Source organism: Mytilus galloprovincialis, chromosome 11 (assembly GCF_965363235.1).
Source record: "Mytilus galloprovincialis chromosome 11, xbMytGall1.hap1.1, whole genome shotgun sequence".
Taxonomy (NCBI): Eukaryota; Metazoa; Mollusca; class Bivalvia; order Mytilida; family Mytilidae; genus Mytilus; species Mytilus galloprovincialis.
Genome location: NC_134848.1, coordinates 80076961 through 80096131, shown reverse-complemented (window position 1 = coordinate 80096131; position 19171 = coordinate 80076961). Strand labels below are relative to the sequence as shown.

General features: G+C 32.5%; 1 protein-coding gene across 1 annotated transcript in view; it reads right to left on the bottom strand.

Annotated features, from left to right (window-relative positions):
- Positions 1-1589: 1589 nt before the first annotated feature.
- Positions 1590-19171, bottom strand: part of LOC143050928 (uncharacterized) — a 127075-nt gene continuing 109493 nt past the window's right edge. Inside the window, exons 13-15 of the mRNA XM_076224028.1 lie at positions 7431-7889; positions 6900-7055; positions 1590-1651 (exon numbers count right to left, since the gene is read on the bottom strand). Of these exons, the coding sequence (XP_076080143.1) occupies positions 1590-1651; positions 6900-7055; positions 7431-7889 (677 nt within the window). The remainder of the gene's footprint in view (positions 1652-6899; positions 7056-7430; positions 7890-19171) is intronic.

Genomic DNA, 19171 nt, shown 5'->3' with positions numbered 1-19171 from the left:
AGCATTGAGGAGTCAAAACTCCAAAAAGTTGTGCCAAATACTGGTAAGGTAATCTATTAGAAAATCATTAGTTTTTCAAAAAAATGAAAGTTTAGTTAACATGAAATTTATAAAAATGAATACATAATTGATGTTCTTTTCAACACCGAAGTGCCGACTACTAGGCTGTTGATACCCTCGGGGACGAAACGTACACCAGCAGTGGCATCGACCCAGTGGGGTAAATAGTTATCAAAGGTAACAGGATTGTAATTTAGTACGCCAGACGCGCGTTTCATCTACACAAGACTCACCAGTGACGCTCATATCATTATAGCTTTTACAACAAAGATGTTAAATTACGTCATTAGAACAAATGTTATACCCAATTACATCTAGTGATTTCTTATGAATTTAGGTTACACTCTTCACTGAAGGTTATATGAGAGAATGAAATACAATAGGACAAGTCGGAGACATGGTTTTGGAGGTCAAATGAAGTCAAACGTAATATACTATTGTTCGAACTGTGTTGTACAAAAATCTAAAAATATTTTGCGCTACTATGAGTTACAATGAATAAATTTCATTCAATTGTGGACATCAATGTGGATGAAAGAAATTACATTAGTTTCAAGTTTGGGGATGAAAAAAGTATTTGTATTGTGCTCGTGTGTATTTTAGTCTAGACGCCATCTAATTATTTATCGAGTTGACCCCGAACAAATCTGATGACCATATACGCGATATAAACATAAATAAAGATATAAATAGAGTAAAAAACTCGTGCAATTAGAGTTTACAGGGTCTGCTTGATTTCATATTATAGATTAAAATGTATGTTTATCATCGTTTTTGCCTGTATAGGAATGCAATTTTGGTGGATCGAATCGGTCAATCAAATGATTCACCTTTTCACTTTCAATGTTGACATTCGTTTCCTATGAATAACTATCCAAGGTATTAAATTAAAGTTCACATGAATACGGATTCAATGACGTCGAATTGTTCACTTCCAAGAAATAGAATTGAAAATATTTATAACGATTAGGACTGCATTACAATTGCAGACTGATTCAGTATCAATATTGTACAACGTTGAAAAAAAGGGATATGATGTATAAGAAACGTCACAAAAACACTGATCAATAACTAGTCCTCATCAATGTTAAAGTGTTCATAAAATATGTAAAGAAATGAATTGCACGGTTTACACATTACATTACATTATATATCACTAGCCTGTATTTTCAACCATATTTTATTTAGTTAAATATCATCATGATCGTTACTGGAATATATATATATTTTAATGTCACTGACAATCGCAGTCATACTGACATATTTGTAGAACTTATCTTGATGACAACTTAAAGTTTTAATTCACTTTTCAAACACCATTACTTACGGTTATAGCATTTTTAAACCAGGTCGTCTTTATATCTTCAGTTTTGTGCGTTCGATTGTGCTCCTTACATAGGTAATTTCCGTTTTTACTTTGGTCGTTAAGTTCTGTATCGCTTATTCTACCGAGATGTGTGGAGTGATTCCCAGCACTGCATTTTGCTTTTACTTCGTACGATATATTCTTGTCTAACGATTCAATTATATTACAAAGTTCTTTGATAACATGTGTGTATGAACTGTCCTCTACAACATCCCATTTCCATATCTGTATGGATATAGCATTTTGTGAAAAACAGATGATTAACCTATTTAGCTCTGTTTTGTCTAACCAGAACACCGCTTTACCGCTATAAATAGCTAGCCTTTCTCTACTGACTTCACATAATTTATAATTTCGTATGTAATGGAAATAAATACGATTGAAATATGACAATGGCAGAAAGGTAAATTCAAATACCAACCAAGGTGTAGGTATACAATGGGGTCTTTCTACGATGAAAGTTTTCTTTATGGAATCAAGGTCAGTTGATTCTGAAATCATGCATGGCATATAATATGACTCTGATATCGGACAGTTATCCCTGTTGTTGAATTTTGGTTTAATTAAAATGTCAAATTTGTTCATCACTTTAACTAAATGATCTTTGTACGTTCCAAAATCTAAGCTAGGTTCCTTTTGAAAAAGTTTATCAATTAGTTTCTCCGACAACTCCCCAGTATTTCTCAATTTTCGAAAATCAGTGGAAGTTAGTAATTCATCTGTTCTTTTGTCAGTATGTTCATCACATACAAGGCATCTGAAACACTTTACCAACCAATGTGGCTGTAAAATGATATAGTCAGATATTTCATTGAAAAAAATAATGTTACCAATGTTGTGTTGGTACCTCAGGAATGTATTGAGTTCTCCTTTTTGTTCAATGGAATTTTCTCTGGCTATATTATAAAAATCCTCCCATGAATAAATGTTTATCTTTAAATTCTTTAAAACTGTAAGTGCATTTTCCAGTTGAATCCACTTTGTAGGAAGTCTTTCGACGAAATAGTTCATTTCGCTTGCAATGTTTGCTATTTTTTCTTTTAAACTCTGTAGGTCTTTTTCAACCAAATTTGTGTTCGAAATAAAGCATATGTGTCTTTTATGTCTACTCTTTGGGTGATTTCCAATAATATTTGTAAATTGGTCTCTATATTTAGCTTCCCTCTTTTTTCTTTTATCCTACAATAATATTATGTGAAATTGTTAGTTGACATCAATGCATTACATGCTATTCTAATGTTTTACCATAACGAAATAGAATTGTTTTACAAATTTTTGTTTTCGTTGCCTATCGAAATAATTATAAGTGAAGTATATCCCCTATCAATAGGTTTCAGTACGTAATGATAAGTAATACGTAAAGCACCTTGAGGACAACCAAAACTCATGGGGAAAATAACAATTCAGCATGACTAATAAAAAACAAGAAACGTCGAAAAAACAGAACAACGGTCCATCAAAGACATTACATAAAACTCTTAAGTCTGTTTAAATAAAAAAAAAACCCAGGAAAAATCAATCTACGGAGTGATTGTTAATGACATATATAGCTCTATATAAGCACTCGTAGGTACACATTGCTGGATTTGTTTTCAGTTATGTGAGTCAGCTATGAGAACAAAGATAGATTATAAGAGAACAGTAAGAACAAACTACGTATGTGAAGACTGTCAGGAAAAAGAAATAAACATCATGGATATGCAGTACTCGCCCAATACGAGTGTTTTCCAAAATAACGGAAATACTGGCATGAGTTACGATAGAGTATGCATATTCTAGTGTGAATGTGACAGTCGTCATGATTCAAAATTGTTAAATGCAATAGTGCATGTGTACATTGTTTGTTTATGTCATGCTTACGGAACTTGAAAGAATAATAAAACCAAACACATAAGCATTCTAAATCCATGCTGTATTTAGAACCCTCCACAACAACATTTGTTACATGTACACGTAAAATAAATGCGGTTTTTATCCAACGCAATCATAGGTTTGAACGTTGTTTTCAATTTAGACTGTTTTATATTAAGTTTGTTTGGGCTTGTATTATATATTTTTCCTCCGGTTTATATTATCTGTTGATCCGATTTTGACTCTTTAAAATTCAAGAGTCTATCCCAAATTGAGGTAAATTAAAAGGTCTTCCAAATACTTTTCGATCCCTAACATCACTGAAGAGATATTAATAGTCGAAATCCGGATATGGTGTAAAATTTAAAGCACCTGATGTTGTGGTTTGCCATCTTTGTCGCACGTTTGTTGTTTTCTACTTGGTATTGAATTAATATAGAGATCCAATTTGTTACACCTTGTTATCCATTTATTTGGCAAGCATACGTGGCAGTCGGCAGGGTTTAAGAACATCAGTTGTTCGACTTGTTAGTTAAAATGCGTTTTGTTAAAATATATTTTTTCACTCTTTTGGTGTTTTACATAGGTTTGAACGTTGTTTTCAATTTATTTCGTTTGAACTTGTATTATATTTTCCCTCTTATATAATCCGTTCATTCTACTTTAACTCTTTAAAGTTCAAGAGTCTTTCCTAAATTGAGGTTCATCAAATGGCATTCCAAATACATTAATTGTCGAATTCCGGATCGTGTGTAAAAACTTAGCACCTCATGTTGTGGATTACCAAGTTTGTTTTTATCTACTTTGTATTAAATTAAAATAGAGGTCCATTATGTGACATATCGATCCCTAACATCACTGAAGAGACATATATTGTCGAAATCTTGTTCTGGTATACAACCAAATATTGACACCTTTTTTTTTGGCATAACATCTTAGCCACAAGTTTATCGTTTTCTGTTTAGTATTAAATTTATAATAAGATCCATTTTGTTACATCTCGTGATCAATTTTATTTAGCAATCGCTAATGGCAATCAGCAGGGTTTAAGAACATCCGTTGTTCGACCTGTTAGTCAAATGCGTTTTGTTTAAATATACTTTTTCACTTTTTTGGTCTTTTGGAAAATGTCGTTTGTGCTGTACCCTTACACCCTTCTACAACGAAATTTGTTTTACATGCAAACGTATAAAAATTGCGTTTTTTTTTTCCAACGCAATCATAGGTTTGAACCTAGTTTTCAATTCATACTCGTTTATATTTTTTCGTTTGGGCTGTTATCATATTTTCCCTCCAGATTATATGATCCGTTCATCCTATATTGACTCTTAAAATTCAAGAGTCTATCTGGAATTGAGGGTAAATGATATGGCCTTCCAAATACCGTTTCGATCCCTTACATCACTGAAGAGACATATAGATCTGGTGTACAAAAAAAAAATAGACACCTTCTGTGTGTGGCATAACATCTTGGCCACAAGTTTATTGTTTTCTGTTTAGTATTAAGATCCATTTTGTTACATCTCGTGATCAATTTTATTTTGCAATCGCCAATGGCAGTCAGCAGGGTTTAAGAACATCAGTTGTTCGACCTGTTAGTCAAATGCGTTTTGTTTAAATATTCTTTTTCACTTTTTTGGTCTTTTCGAAAATGTTGTTTGATCTGTATTTAGACCCTTCTACAACGAAATTTGATTCACATGCACACGTATAAAAATTGCGGTTTTTTTTCCGACGCAATCATAGGATTGAACGTAGTTTTCAATTTAGACTTGTATATATTAAATATATATATAATTCGTCTAAACATCAGCCCGACAATGTTAGATCTGTAAATTTGCTTTCGCAATTTTTTTTTCTTCCCTAGCCGGTATTCGAACTCATGTTACTGGAATATCGGGGCACCAAATCGATTTGCACTGTATCCGATGCGCTAGACCAATCAACCACCTAGGTTTATAATTGAATAAGTTTTCGGTGGCCAGGTGTTACCTTTCCTTGTCAGTTTTAATCGAGCGTCGTAGTACAGTACATGATATATAAGGCATGCGAATGGAATTGTTACAGATCAACTAAATTATCTATTGTATATATGTATAATTATTTCTGAACCAGTGACAACTCTACAACAGATTTATCTATCGGATCACCAGCAGTGATGTTGATACAAGGCTGTGTACATTCTGTATATATAATTCGTCTACACATCAGTCCAATAATGTTAGATCTGTAAATTTGCTGACGCAATTTTTTTGTTCTGCCCTCGTCGGGCATTGAACTCTTGCTACAGAGATATAGTGACATCATATCGCCTAGCATTGTATCCGACACGCTAGATCACTCGGCCACCTAGGTTATACCTCTTTACATCAGCCCAAAAATGTAAATAGCTATCAAAAAACCTGATTATAATTTAATTCGCCTTTCGCGTGTTTCGTCTACATAGGGCTCATTAGTGACGCTCAGATCAAAATAGTTATAAAGCCAAACGAGTACAACGTTGAAGAATATTGAGAACCCATAATTCCAAAAAGGTTGTGCCAAATACGACTAAGGTAACCTACTCCTGTAAAATCGTTCGAAAATTTGATGTTCTTCCCTCGCCGGGAGTCGAACTCATGCTACTGAGATAGTGTGGCACCATATCGCCTTGCACTATTCCCCGCGCTAGACCACCCGACCACCTTAGTTCTAAAATAAAGCTTACTGTGGCCGGATGTTACCTTTTCTAGTCTTTTTAATCTAGAGTCGTTACACAGTATATAATGTATAAGGCATGAAGATGAAATGGTTACAGATCAGCTGATTTATCTATTGTAATGGATCCTACAAACTAACGTATGATGCAGTAACAGAAATCCTAATTTTAAAAGTACGTCTGAACCAGTGATGACACTACAACAGATTTACCCATCGGATCAGCAGCAGTGATGATGATCCAACGCTGAAAATACATTTTATTTATATATAGTATTCGTCTTAACATCAGCCCGATAATGTTAGATCTGTAGATTTGCTTTCGCAATTGTTTTGTTCTTCTCCAGCCGGAATTCGAACTCATGCTTCTGAGATATCGTGGTACCAATTCGCCTTGCACTATGCCTGAGCTGATAGACCATTAGACCACCTAGGCTAAAAAATAAAGCTTTCGGTGGCCGGTTGTTACCTTTCCATGTCAGTTTAAATATAGCGTCGTAACACAGTACATGATATATGTTACAGATCAGCTGAATTATTTTTTGTAAAGGATTCTACAAATAAATGCATGATGCAGTTACAATAATTCTCTCTCTGGATTTCAAACTCATTCTACTGAGATACCGTGGCACCAAATAGCCTGACCACACGACCACCTAGGCTCTAAAATAAAGCTTTCGGACAAACATTCGAATAGCGCTGTACCATTACTTCTATTTAAGTTTTAAAATGTATATTAACTGCAAACTTTTGACTAATAGCACGTACGTGTATATAGTTAACATTGTATTCAGGAAACCTAAATAAAGGAGAAATAATCCACTGAAACATTTAAAAAAAACGGAAAAAATCTGAAATATATGGACCCATGGAATAATTTCAAGAAATACATATAAAAGAAAGTTATAATGCAACATATACACACATAAATAAGACATATTAGTCATTTGAGAATTGTTTACCTCAGTTGCATATTTGTCGGTACCAGTGCAAACCAATATCACTGGAGGATTTAATTTCTCTTCAGCTGAGACATCTTCACAGAGGCAGTGAATACTGTCAAACCAAAAATCAATGTATTCTGAAAGATAGAAAATAACGTATGTTCTACGTTCAAATTATGGTGTGCATTATACGCTCGGCTACTACATTCAGAAAATATTCTGGAAATCATTATTAACTTTCAAGTTTGTGTATAGGTATTTAAAAACATCCCAATATGTAATCAATAGATTGACGTTCCTTAAATTGAACTTTCCTATAACCCATTATAACAGTTGTCAAATTGAATATCTAACAGAGGCAATCGTACGAATGATATGTCATCCTGATTACCCTCCCCAATTTTCACTATAGGTGGAGTGTTATGGCAAACATGCGACGGAAAAATCTTTACTGATTTTCTAATAAGTGCTAATATCTATATTTATAGGTTCACTGTTATCAGGTTGATCACCTCCAATTTCATCAAAGTTCTCATCGTGTTTTCTGGATTCAATATTTTTTTCCAAATCTGCAACAATAATGTATATTGCTTTTGGCGTTAAAAATGTCTGATGTGTTACATAGTAGTCCTTCTGACCAGCAAAATCCCAAATACCACATTCTACCAAATCGTCAGATGATACATCGTCTTTTCTTTTTTTCACTTCCGAAAATATTTTATCCATTTCTTCAATTATCATTTTATTCATCTCGTGTGTCTGGTTTGATAATTTGGACATTTGTTTATTGGCTTGGATATCTTTTTTGTTTTCTACCTTCAATTTAGATTTAGTTTCATAATGCATTTTGTCTGAAACAAATACTATGTTTGTCTTATCTTTTTTTTCTTCAATCATTGATGGTTTTTTCTTAGCTGGTGATTCTGTACTTATTGTCTGGTGTTCCATCATTTTTACCATTTCTGTTTTGTCTGCAATATAAAGTTAGATATTTAAAAATAGTATCTCTGACTTAGCATAGGCCATACGTAAAACAATTTTTGTATAAGACCTTTTTAATCAATGAATATTAAAGTCTTTCAAATCTACACATTAGTCAATGCTTCGACACAGGCATGTTTTATATCATACGTTGGAAGCATCAAATTAACAAAGTGTATTGTTTATCTCCAATTTATAATGTGATAAAGAGTAAGGAAATGAGAATACATTAATCAGTTTTCGCTTAAAAAAAACTAAAAAAAATCATTTAAACTATAGTTTTTGCAACAGAAGGGATAATCAACCACAAATAAAAGAAACATTGGCATGCCGCTTTCAAATCCTGGATGAATATTCAAAATAATGTGTTTTAACAATATTCTCGCCTAATCAAACCTATAAAGCATGTGCTTATGAAATACTTCTCAAATAAGTTGCATGGATCCAAATTAGAGTTTCAACTGTCTAAGTAATTTATAATTGCATTTTAATTGTGTAAAAAACTACAGTGATATAGCAATGGATCTTTGTTGTTTGCGTACACAATTTTACTAATGTTCAATTTGCCAACCGCTCCTTACGTTAATTTTAAAGAGGTTAGGCAAGCTTAACACAAGTTTTTAAAGCATTTCACTGTTAAACATGTTAGAAAAAATATGCCTCGCAAGATTTCAATCTTCAATTAGTCTTTAATATGTTTAAATTGTGACGAATTCTACATTGGAGAGACCAAAAAAGAAATGCGGACTAGATTGACTTCATTTGGCGGCAAACTTACAAAAAGATTAAACAATCATCCGGGCTAACACCGTAGTTTTAAGAATATTCCCATGAATAGGGACAACCGTTATACATTAATGCCATAAAAGGTGAAGTTGTGGTTCTTTATTACATTTTGAGCATTTTGACCAGGCAGTGTTGTGTACATTTTATTATTTTGTACAGGCTGTTTCTTGTATATAAACGTTGTACAAGTAATTATTTATATGATGCCATCATACGTGTTATTACTTGTGCAAATATAATTTTTGATTTTGGCATTTTGTCGTGTCCTTTTTGCTTACTTTTTGCTTACTATTTGTTTTTTACTTTTTTGTTTGTTTATATTTTTCTAAGTAGATATCATACAGCGTATACATTATTAATCAAGAAATGTTCTTTCATGCCATAGTCTTTCTCATTTTAACATGGGTAGACATTACATTTATCAATATCTCAATACCGAGCGTTAGCATTGCATGATGAAAAAAAAATCATTTATAAAAGGAATATTTTGAACTTTTGTGATTCGAAGTGGACATATATGTCGTCATTTTGATTTGAAGAACCAAAAACGTTATAGAAAATCGAAAGTTTAACAATAAAAAAAACAGACATATTTAAACTTACTTTTTATAATGTTTTTTATTTAATTTCATAGCGAGGAACACCAACACAAATGTCAAATTTGATCTCTGGCGTTGCTCTAAATTCATGTGACGGTCCAATTTCAATTGTGACGTCAATAGCGTACAGCCCATGTTTTATTGGAATTAGACCATGGTTTTGTATCCAAAGATAAAGACTAATGTCATATTAGAATGAAATTTATATTATATTTGTTTTCAAGTATTTTTTAATACGGATTTTTAAATGTTTTAAGTTTACAGTTTACAGTCATTAAAAGCAAAAATAAATTTTAACCCTTCCACCATCTATTTTCAAACGGAAATCATGATAAAAAGTTGCTTATATAATACCTTATATTTGGAACAAAATTAAGGCCAAATAGATCGAATAACCTATTCGTTTGTACAAGAAAAGACATTAAAGCATGACATCTGGAATTATTCAATAAGTTCAATCTTTTGCAGTTACATTTGCCTGTTTTACATCCGTAGAAGAGATAGGACGAACAACTAATTTGGAGGTTTCGAAGGTCATCACTTGATTTTCTGTTTTCATCTGGAGAAACAAACCATTGATATGTTTCAAAATTAAAAACCCATGAAGTAAACTATATAATTAGTATTGTGTATCAACATTTCAGTTCATACTAGATGTTTTTCAATATTTGCAAATGACGTCAAAACAACGTTTAATTATTTTTTAATAAATCAAACAAAATTTACAGTCATGTTAACTTTCGTTTAAGTTTTCCCCGGATTCGGCATGTCACTGAGTTTTCTTTAAATGAATTTCAACTGTTTAAATAAATGATAACTTTTCAGATGATAGATATAAAAAGATGAGGTATAAGTGCCAATGAGACAACTCTCCATCCAAGTCACAATTTATAAATTAAGTAAACCATTATAGGTCAAAGTTCGGCCTTCAACACGGAGCCTTGGCTCACACCGAACAGTAAGCTATAAATGGCCTCAAAATACAAGAGTCTAAAACCATTCAAACGGGGAAACCAACGGTCTTATATATGTAGGACTCGGAACCGCGATGGTCACAGTGAAGTACGATGGTTCACGCTGAAGTGCGAGGGTTGACACACTGAAGTGCGATGGTGACATTGTGACGCTTACTTGTTGTTAGATACGATGAATTGCGTTGGTGTGTACGCTGAAGTGCGAGGGTTTAACTGTAACGTCTATAGTACTAACTAAGCAGGACACATTTAATTTTGTAAAATATACTAATAACTTGTTCTTGTCATGTCATAGCGAAGAAATTGCCTACAACACTCATTTATCTATTTATCTGATTTCGTAACAGTTTTTAAGGAATATAAACTTATAATTACAATCATGCTTGACTCATATATATATATAGTGAGACGTGACACCTTTTATGTTAAAAAAGTTTAACGATTAGCGGGTTCTCTGTTGAGCATCACCAACTACACCAAGTTTGGCCCATTCAGGATTATTTTGGCCTAACCAATTGCAGAAAATGATATCTGTATACGCAAAATAGACTTGTTAAGATTGCGTTTTTTCTTAAAAAGCAGGTTTCATTTCAAGAGTAAAACAAAAATGTAGCTACTTGAAATCACGAAAGCATTGCTATTAATTAATTTTAGTTTATTATTAAGTTGTTCACACAAAATTATGTGATATATACTTTAATAGCAAGACCAATACATTTTACTTGTCTTTCAAAACGTTTTCGGCATGCATTATACATGCTTCCGCAAACACTGGTTAGCACATCTGCAGACCAAGATCATCTTTTAGTCGCCTGTCTCCGATGGTTTGTTTTCAAATTAGTTTAACATAATCTTGTAACCCCACCTCTAATGATCAAAACTGTTCGGGATTTGAATCGTTCGTTTAATTCTGTTCCCTTTCCTTTGTACGTATGAAACCTTCATCTACAAAATATTATTCTCCTGCCTTTGTAGATATAAGATGTGGTGTGAGTGCCAATCAGACAACTCTCCATCCAAGTCACAATTTGTAAAAGTAAACCATTATTGGTCAAAATAAGGTCTTTAACACCGAACAATTTGATTTAATAACGTTGTATTTGAAAACTTCACATTGTTCATGCAAACGTAATGCAAAACCATCGCACTTCAGCGAAAGGACCATCGCACTTCGGCGTAGACCATCGCACTTCAGCGCGACCATCGCACATCAGCGATCCCATCGCACCTCCGAGTCATACATATATTTTAAAAAATGAGAAACGAGAAACAATAAAGAACAACATCAACAAACGACAACTACGGAACATCAGATTCCTGACTTAGGATAGGTGCAAACAATTGCAGCGGGTTTAAACGTTTCAATTGTACCAAACCTTCACCTTTATCTGAAACAACAATGTAACATGACACCATAGAAAGACACACTATGAATTATCAACTGAAATGGCTCAACTTAATCAAAAGACGTGGTAACACAAATGAACATAAACAGAACGAAAACAAAATGATTTTTGATACAATGTAAATACAAAATTAATTTAAAAAAATAAGGGATGAATAATAAAAGTAAAAGTGTTATACTGCTGTGAAATGTTAAACAATTTCAGAAAAACACCAACCCTTGAAAAAGAAATCTTCCATTTGCATTCATTTTAAACACAGGTAAATGAAAATAATTGTGTTGTAAGGTATACGGCGTCTATCTGTATAACCTTGTGTTTAGGATCACAAAGAAAGTTCTTGTATAGCAATAAAACTATTCTAAAACTTGGTACATGTGGGGAGTAACAACAATAAAAATACAAAATTGGTGCTCGCTGCCAGTCTAATGTTCATTCGACATTACTGCAATGAGCGCAAGCGTGTCATATAAAAAATATAAAAAGTGAGACATGACCGTTTCTATACAATATGAAACGTTGAAAAAATCAAAATAAAGTTACTAAAGATGCCAAAAAACTATTTTCATGATAATTAATCTGTGTTATCAGCTATGTAGGCTGATACAACCTGGATATTGTTCTTGCAACTAAATTCTAATCAGTTCAAGTGATACCCTGCTCCTTACATATGCTTCCTGTCATGATTATTCTCCTTATACGAACACAAAAGATCGTGTATAATGTCTGAAGCCGTTTGTCCCTCCAAAAAAACTGGCTCCAGCTTGTCATTTTGCACACTTTTCCTACAAAAGGCACATTGTGTGCCATTAATTGAGTTGCCAACACCAAAGCTGTGCCTTGCCATATCGCACGTAGAACGTGTTGTTAAAATACTGATTCACGAGGCGGAAGCTGAATACGACTGTAATCTTTAGTCAAACGATGTATAAGTAAATTGTCATGCAATTTCTTCAATTTATAATTCGAGTCGTATAAAGCAGTAAAAAACACCCCAACAGCAACTACAGCACTATCAATATCATTCTTTGTAAAGACAACAAGATTAATGGAGAGGCTCGGCTTCGTCCTGTGAAGGTTGAATACTGACTTTTTTCTGATAATAACACAAGTAACACTGTGAGCTACTGCTCACTGATGATACACCCGCCGCAATTTGATAATTTAATTAATAGTGTAAAAATATGCAAGTGTTCGGTAAACAGGAAGTTGTTGAGTGATGAATCTGAAAACGCATCACACGGTATAGAAGACTTATATAAACCTTGAAACCAACTTTCAGAAATCCTTGTATTGTAGTTCCTGAAAAAAATGTGACGAACATTTTCAACTTGGCTATCATGTGTAAAATCATACAAGTGTTTAGTAAACAGGAAGTTGTCAAGTGATGACCCTGAAAACGCATCACACGGCATAAAAGACTTATATAAACCTTGAAACCAAATTTCAAAAATCCTTGTATTGTAGTTCCTGAGAAAAATGTGACGAACATTTTCAACTTGGCTATCATGTGTAAAATCATACAAGTGTTTAGTAAAAAGGAAGTTGTCAAGTGATGACCCTGAAAACGCATCACACGGTAAAGAAGACTTATATTAACCTTGAAACAAAATTTCAGAAATCCTTGTATTGTGGTTCCTGAGAAAAAAGTGACGAAAAATATTCATTGGACGGACGGACTGTCGGACGGACTGACGGACAGACAGAGGTAAAACACTATACCCTCTTTTTCAAAGCGGGGGTATAATTAAGGGGAATCACACCCACGCAAGGCAGGAACCAATGGCAGAATACCGGTGACAATTTGCAAAATTTGTCGAAAATTAAAGCAATGGCGTGAACTGGTATTAATCGCCTGTCATCTTCAAGCTGTCAGTCTTAATTCTGCATTGACGTTATTTGCGTTCTTAAAAATGTCTCAAATAGAAATATCGCTAGCAAATACAATGCTAGCTATATAGATGTACATTGTCCATGTTGAGCAGAGAACACAATGGCAGCCCTGTAGTGTTTTTCACGCTTAGACTTGAGGTTAGAGTAATAACAGTAGGTATAACTAAGTTATCTGGTAAAAAAAAGACTGGTACAGTACTTTCAACCTTAGGCGTTACTGTTTTAGCGATCAATCAGCGGTCCTCGATCAGTCACCGATCAGTCAAGTTCGCGTCAAATTCACGGCGATCACCAATCCGTCAGACTTATAGTAAATGTCATTGACTGATCGGACGGATCGAACTGATAGGACAGATCGACTTTTCTGATGGATTGAACTCTACTAAGTCACATGATAAACTAATACAAATTACGGAATCGTAGTTTCGTTTTATTTAATTAAAATGGCGCCATGTAAAGTAAGAAACGATCAATTTAAAACTGATCAACATCTGTTTAATTAAAATATTCAGCAAAGTTTAATGAATTTAAATGAAAAGAAATATACAGATAAAATATAAATTTGAATATTATCATACATGTAACAGAATGGTCATTTTTGTTTTTATTTATGTCGTACATTTTCAAACCCGGACAGATCTAGAAAGGGTGTTTATATTGCGATTTTAATTTTTTTTTTCTCCGTGAATGAATTGGAAAATGAATAAATGAGCAGTTCTTAAAACTGTTGGTGTATTATTTTTCAATAGTTTTAAGTTTTGTATCCTTATAATCTTGAAATTCTTTTAGAGTAAACGTATTTCAATCGAGGCCATTAAAATAAAAAATTACAAATAAAATTGCTGCATTATCTTTCAAAAGAGAAAAAAAATTGGTAATTTTAAACAATGCAAAGAACATAATAGCAAATTGTTTTCGATATTCATTTGCTGTAATCATGGTAATGAAAAATAGCAAATCTTAAAAACTATAAAAAGTACAAAAATCCTATGGCGGTCTATAGTTTCCATTCAAATAAAGAAAAAATTGCATCCTTATTTAACAAAAACAAAAATTAATGCATATGTATCCTTCCAATATTCACATTGATGCAAAAAAACGTTAGATATACTGTTCCCAGGGCAACACGTACAAACATTTTGCATCTTTTCTCTGAAATTTAACATATTTTGTGAATAACAACCAATCCTGATGTACAAAAAGTAATGAAATCTTATGGCGGTTTATAATTTGTATTAAAATATGGCAATAATTGCATTCTTATTTAACAAAAACAAAAGTTTGAGAATTTTAAACCTGAAATAATCTAAATTCTAAATAAAGACTTATCTTTAGGCATTTAAAATAATAAATTACAAATAAAAAAGCATAATTTTTTACCAAAAGAAGAATAATTTTGACAATTTTATACAATGTGAACAACATTTTAGTATAATTTCTCAAATGATATTTTACTTTTATTAAAAGCAACCAATCCTAAACTAGAAAAAGTAGGAAAAAACAATGGTGGTCAATGATTTCCATTTAAATGAAGAGATAATTGCATTCTTATTCAACAAAAACAAAAGTTTTTGTATATTTATCATTCAAATATTCATATTTGATACAAAATAACTTATCAAAAGGTATGTTTAATGACTGATTGCAGTTTATATTGCATTATGTGAAATATGAGAAGAAATATTTGCATCTTAGGCAAAGTGTACACAAAATTTGAATCTTTTCCCTTAAATCTAACCTATTTTGTGAATAATAACCAATCCTGATGTACAAAAAGTGCCTAAATCTTATGGCGGTTTATAGTTTGTATTAAAATAAGGCAATAGCAGCAATCTTTTTCCACAAAAACAAAAGTTCGAGAATTTTAAACCTGAAATAATCTAAATTCTAAATAAAGACTTATCTTTAGGCATTTAAAATAATAAATTACAAATAAAAAAGCATAATTTTTTACCAAAAGAAGAATAATTTTGACAATTTTATAAAATGTGAACAACATTTTAGTATAATTTCTCAAATGATATTTTATTTTTATTAAAAGCAACCAATCCTAAACTAGAAAAAGTAGGAAAAAACAATGGTGGTCAATGATTTCCATTTAAATGAAGAGATAATTGCATTCTTATTCAACAAAAACAAAAGTTTTTGTATATTTATCATTCAAATATTCATATTTGATACAAAATAACTTATCAAAAGGAATGTTAATGACTGGTTGCAGTTTATATTGCATTATGTGAAATATGAGAAGAAATATTTGCATCTTAGGCAAAGTGTACAAAAAATTTGAATCTTTTCCCTTAAATCTAACCTATTTTGTGAATAATAACCAATCCTGATGTACAGAAAGTGCCTAAATCTTATGGCGGTTTATAGTTTGTATTAAAATAAGGCAATAGCAGCAATCTTTTTCCACAAAAACAAAAGTTCGAGAATTTTAAACCTGAAATTATCTTAATTCTAAATAAAGACTTGTGAACTGTTCATTGAGGAATTCGAAAGAGAAAATAAAGATCCCAAGTTACCAAACCAACCTTTGTTCCATTACTGGATTGAAAATCTTATTCGATGTTTTAGTCCATAAAAACCTGATACGACGTCTTTTTCAAATTGGATTTGCACAGCAATCTATTCTACTGATCAGCAATTTATATGAAAATGCAACATCCTGTGTAAAATGGGGCAATACAATGTCAAATCGATTATTTAATATTAAACAAGGTGTAAGACAAGGTGGAGCGATTAGCCCTGCCCTCTACAAAGTTTATATCAACCCTCTACCACCAATTCTTAGCAATTCAGGACTGGGAGCCAAAATTGGAAATATAAACTGTTGTGCCCCGACCTGTGCAGACGATATTGCCTTGATATCCAACAATCCCTTTGAACTCCAAAAGATGATAAATATAGCAGTGATTTCAGTCAAAGAGAGAGATATCTACTACAGCCTAAAAAAAGTGTAGTCTTGCCAATCAAAACATGTAATAAAATGCTAGATGTTGAACAAGGTTTTTGGAAACTTAAAAATATAGATATGCCCATTGTCTAAGACTCTTCACATATTGGAATAAACAAATCTCAAAAAGACTCTACTAATGCATCCATCACTGAAAATATAAAAAAGGCCAGAAGATCTATGTACAGTATTATGGGTACAGGATTACATGGGAAAATAGATTAGACCCTGAAATAATAATCTCCTTATTTAGAACATACATCTTACCAGTTTTGACCTACGGCCTAGAAGTCTTGATACCATTAGGTAAAAATTTAAATCTTATACAACAGCAATATAAAAGCTGGATTAAACAGATTTTATCTCTCAAACTAAATTTTGCTGACCCGGCTGTCTATATATTATTAGGTTTGCTCCAACTTGAAACAGAGATCCATATTGAATTATCACACTATTTGGGAATATAACCAGATCTGAAAGATCGTCCTTAGAGTGGAGAATAGCGGAACGACAACTTCAAATTAAAACCTACTCAGGCAATAGCTGGTTTATTGATCTGAAAAAGATATGTGGCAAATATGTCATCGTAGAGTTAGAACAGTATCTTGATAAGCCATTAACAAAATTTGAATGGAAGAGGTTTATAACCAAACAGATTCACAAGTACTGGGAAGGTGCCAGAAAGACCAAAATGAAGGGTTACTCAAAACTAGGATATCTTAAATTTGAATATGATATTGACAGAATCCATCCTTTACTTAAAACAACAAGTGCAAATATATATGAGATACAGAAACTGTCCATTTGCACTAAATTAGTTACAGGAACCTACTTTGTGAATAATAACCAATCCTGATGTACAAAAAGTGCTTAAATCTTATGGCGGTTTATAGTTTGTATTAAAATAAGGCAATAGCAGCATTCTTTTTCCACAAAACAAAAGTTCGATAATTTTAAACCTGAAATTATCTAGATTCTAAATAAAGACTTATCTTGAGGCATTTAAAATAATAGTTTGCAACTAAAATAGCATAGTTTTTTACCAAAAGAAGAATAATTTTGACAATTTTATACAATGCAAACAACATTCTAGTATCATATTTCAAATGATCTTTTATTTTTATGAAAAGTAACCAATCCTTGACTTTAAAAAGTAGAGAAATACAATGGCGTGCATCTTCTTTGGTAGGTAATAATAAAGGTTAATAATGAATGTTATTAAGTCAATAGGAGTTTGCAGGCTTTCTCTTGCTAAGGCCAGAGTACCTTCGTGTTGAATTTTGCCGATAATGGATGTCCTTATTAATTTTGTGATGTTGTTTCACACAGTAAGATAAAATGTTCAATGGTTTCGTCAGCTTTATTACAGAGTCTACACATCGGAATTGTTGCATAATTTAAATATTCCGCTTTATTAGATTGCAGTATGTAGGTTCCTGTAACTAATTTAGTGCAAATGGACAGTTTCTGTATCTCATATATATTTGCACTGGTTGTTTTAAGTAAAGGATGGATTCTGCCAATATCATATTCAAATTTAAGATATCCTAGTGTTGAGTAACCCTTCATTTTGGTCTTTCTGGCACCTTCCCAGTACTTGTGAATCTGTTTGGTTATAAACCTCTTCCATTCAAATTTTGTTAATGGCTTATCAAGATACTGTTCTAACTCTACGATGACATATTTGCCACATATCTTTTTCAGATCAATAAACCAGCTATTGCCTGAGTAGGTTTTAATTTGAAGTTGTCGTTCCGCTATTCTCCACTCTAAGGACGATCTTTCAGATCTGGTTATATTCCCAAATAGTGTGATAATTTCAATATGGATCTCTGTTTCAAGTTGGAGCAAACCTAATAATATATAGACAGCCGGGTCAGCAAAATTTAGTTTGAGAGATAAAATCTGTTTATTCCAGCTTTTATGTTGCTGTTGTATAAGATTTAAATTTTTACCTGATGGTATCAAGACTTCTAGGCCGTAGGTCAAAACTGGTAAGATGTATGTTCTAACTAAGGAGACTATTATTTCAGGGTCTAATCTATTTTCCCCATGTAATCATGTACCCATAATACTGTACATAGATCTTCTGGCCTTTTTTATATTTTCAGTGATGGATGCATTAGTAGAGTCTTTTTGAGATTTGTTTATTCCAATATGTGAAGAGTTTTAGACAATAGGCATATCTATATTTTTAAGTTTCCAAAAACTTTGTTCAACATCTAGCATTTTATTACATGTTTTGATTGGCAAGACTACACTTTTTTAGGCTGTAGTAGATATCTCTCTCTTTGACTGAAATCATTGCTATATTTATCATCTTTTGGAGTTCAAAGGGATTGTTGGATATCAAGGCAATATCGTCTGCACAGGTCGGGGCACAACAGTTTATATTTCCAATTTTGGCTCCCAGTCCTGAATTGCTAAGAATTGGTGGTAGAGGGTTGATATAAACTTTGTAGAGGTCAGGGCTAATCGCTCCACCTTGTCTTACACCTTGTTTAATATTAAATAATCGATTTGACATTGTATTGCCCCATTTTACACAGGATGTTGCATTTTCATATAAATTGCTGATCAGTAGAAAAGATTGCTGTGAAAATCCAATTTGAAAAAGACGTCGTATCAGGTTTTTATGGACTACAACATCGAATGAGATTT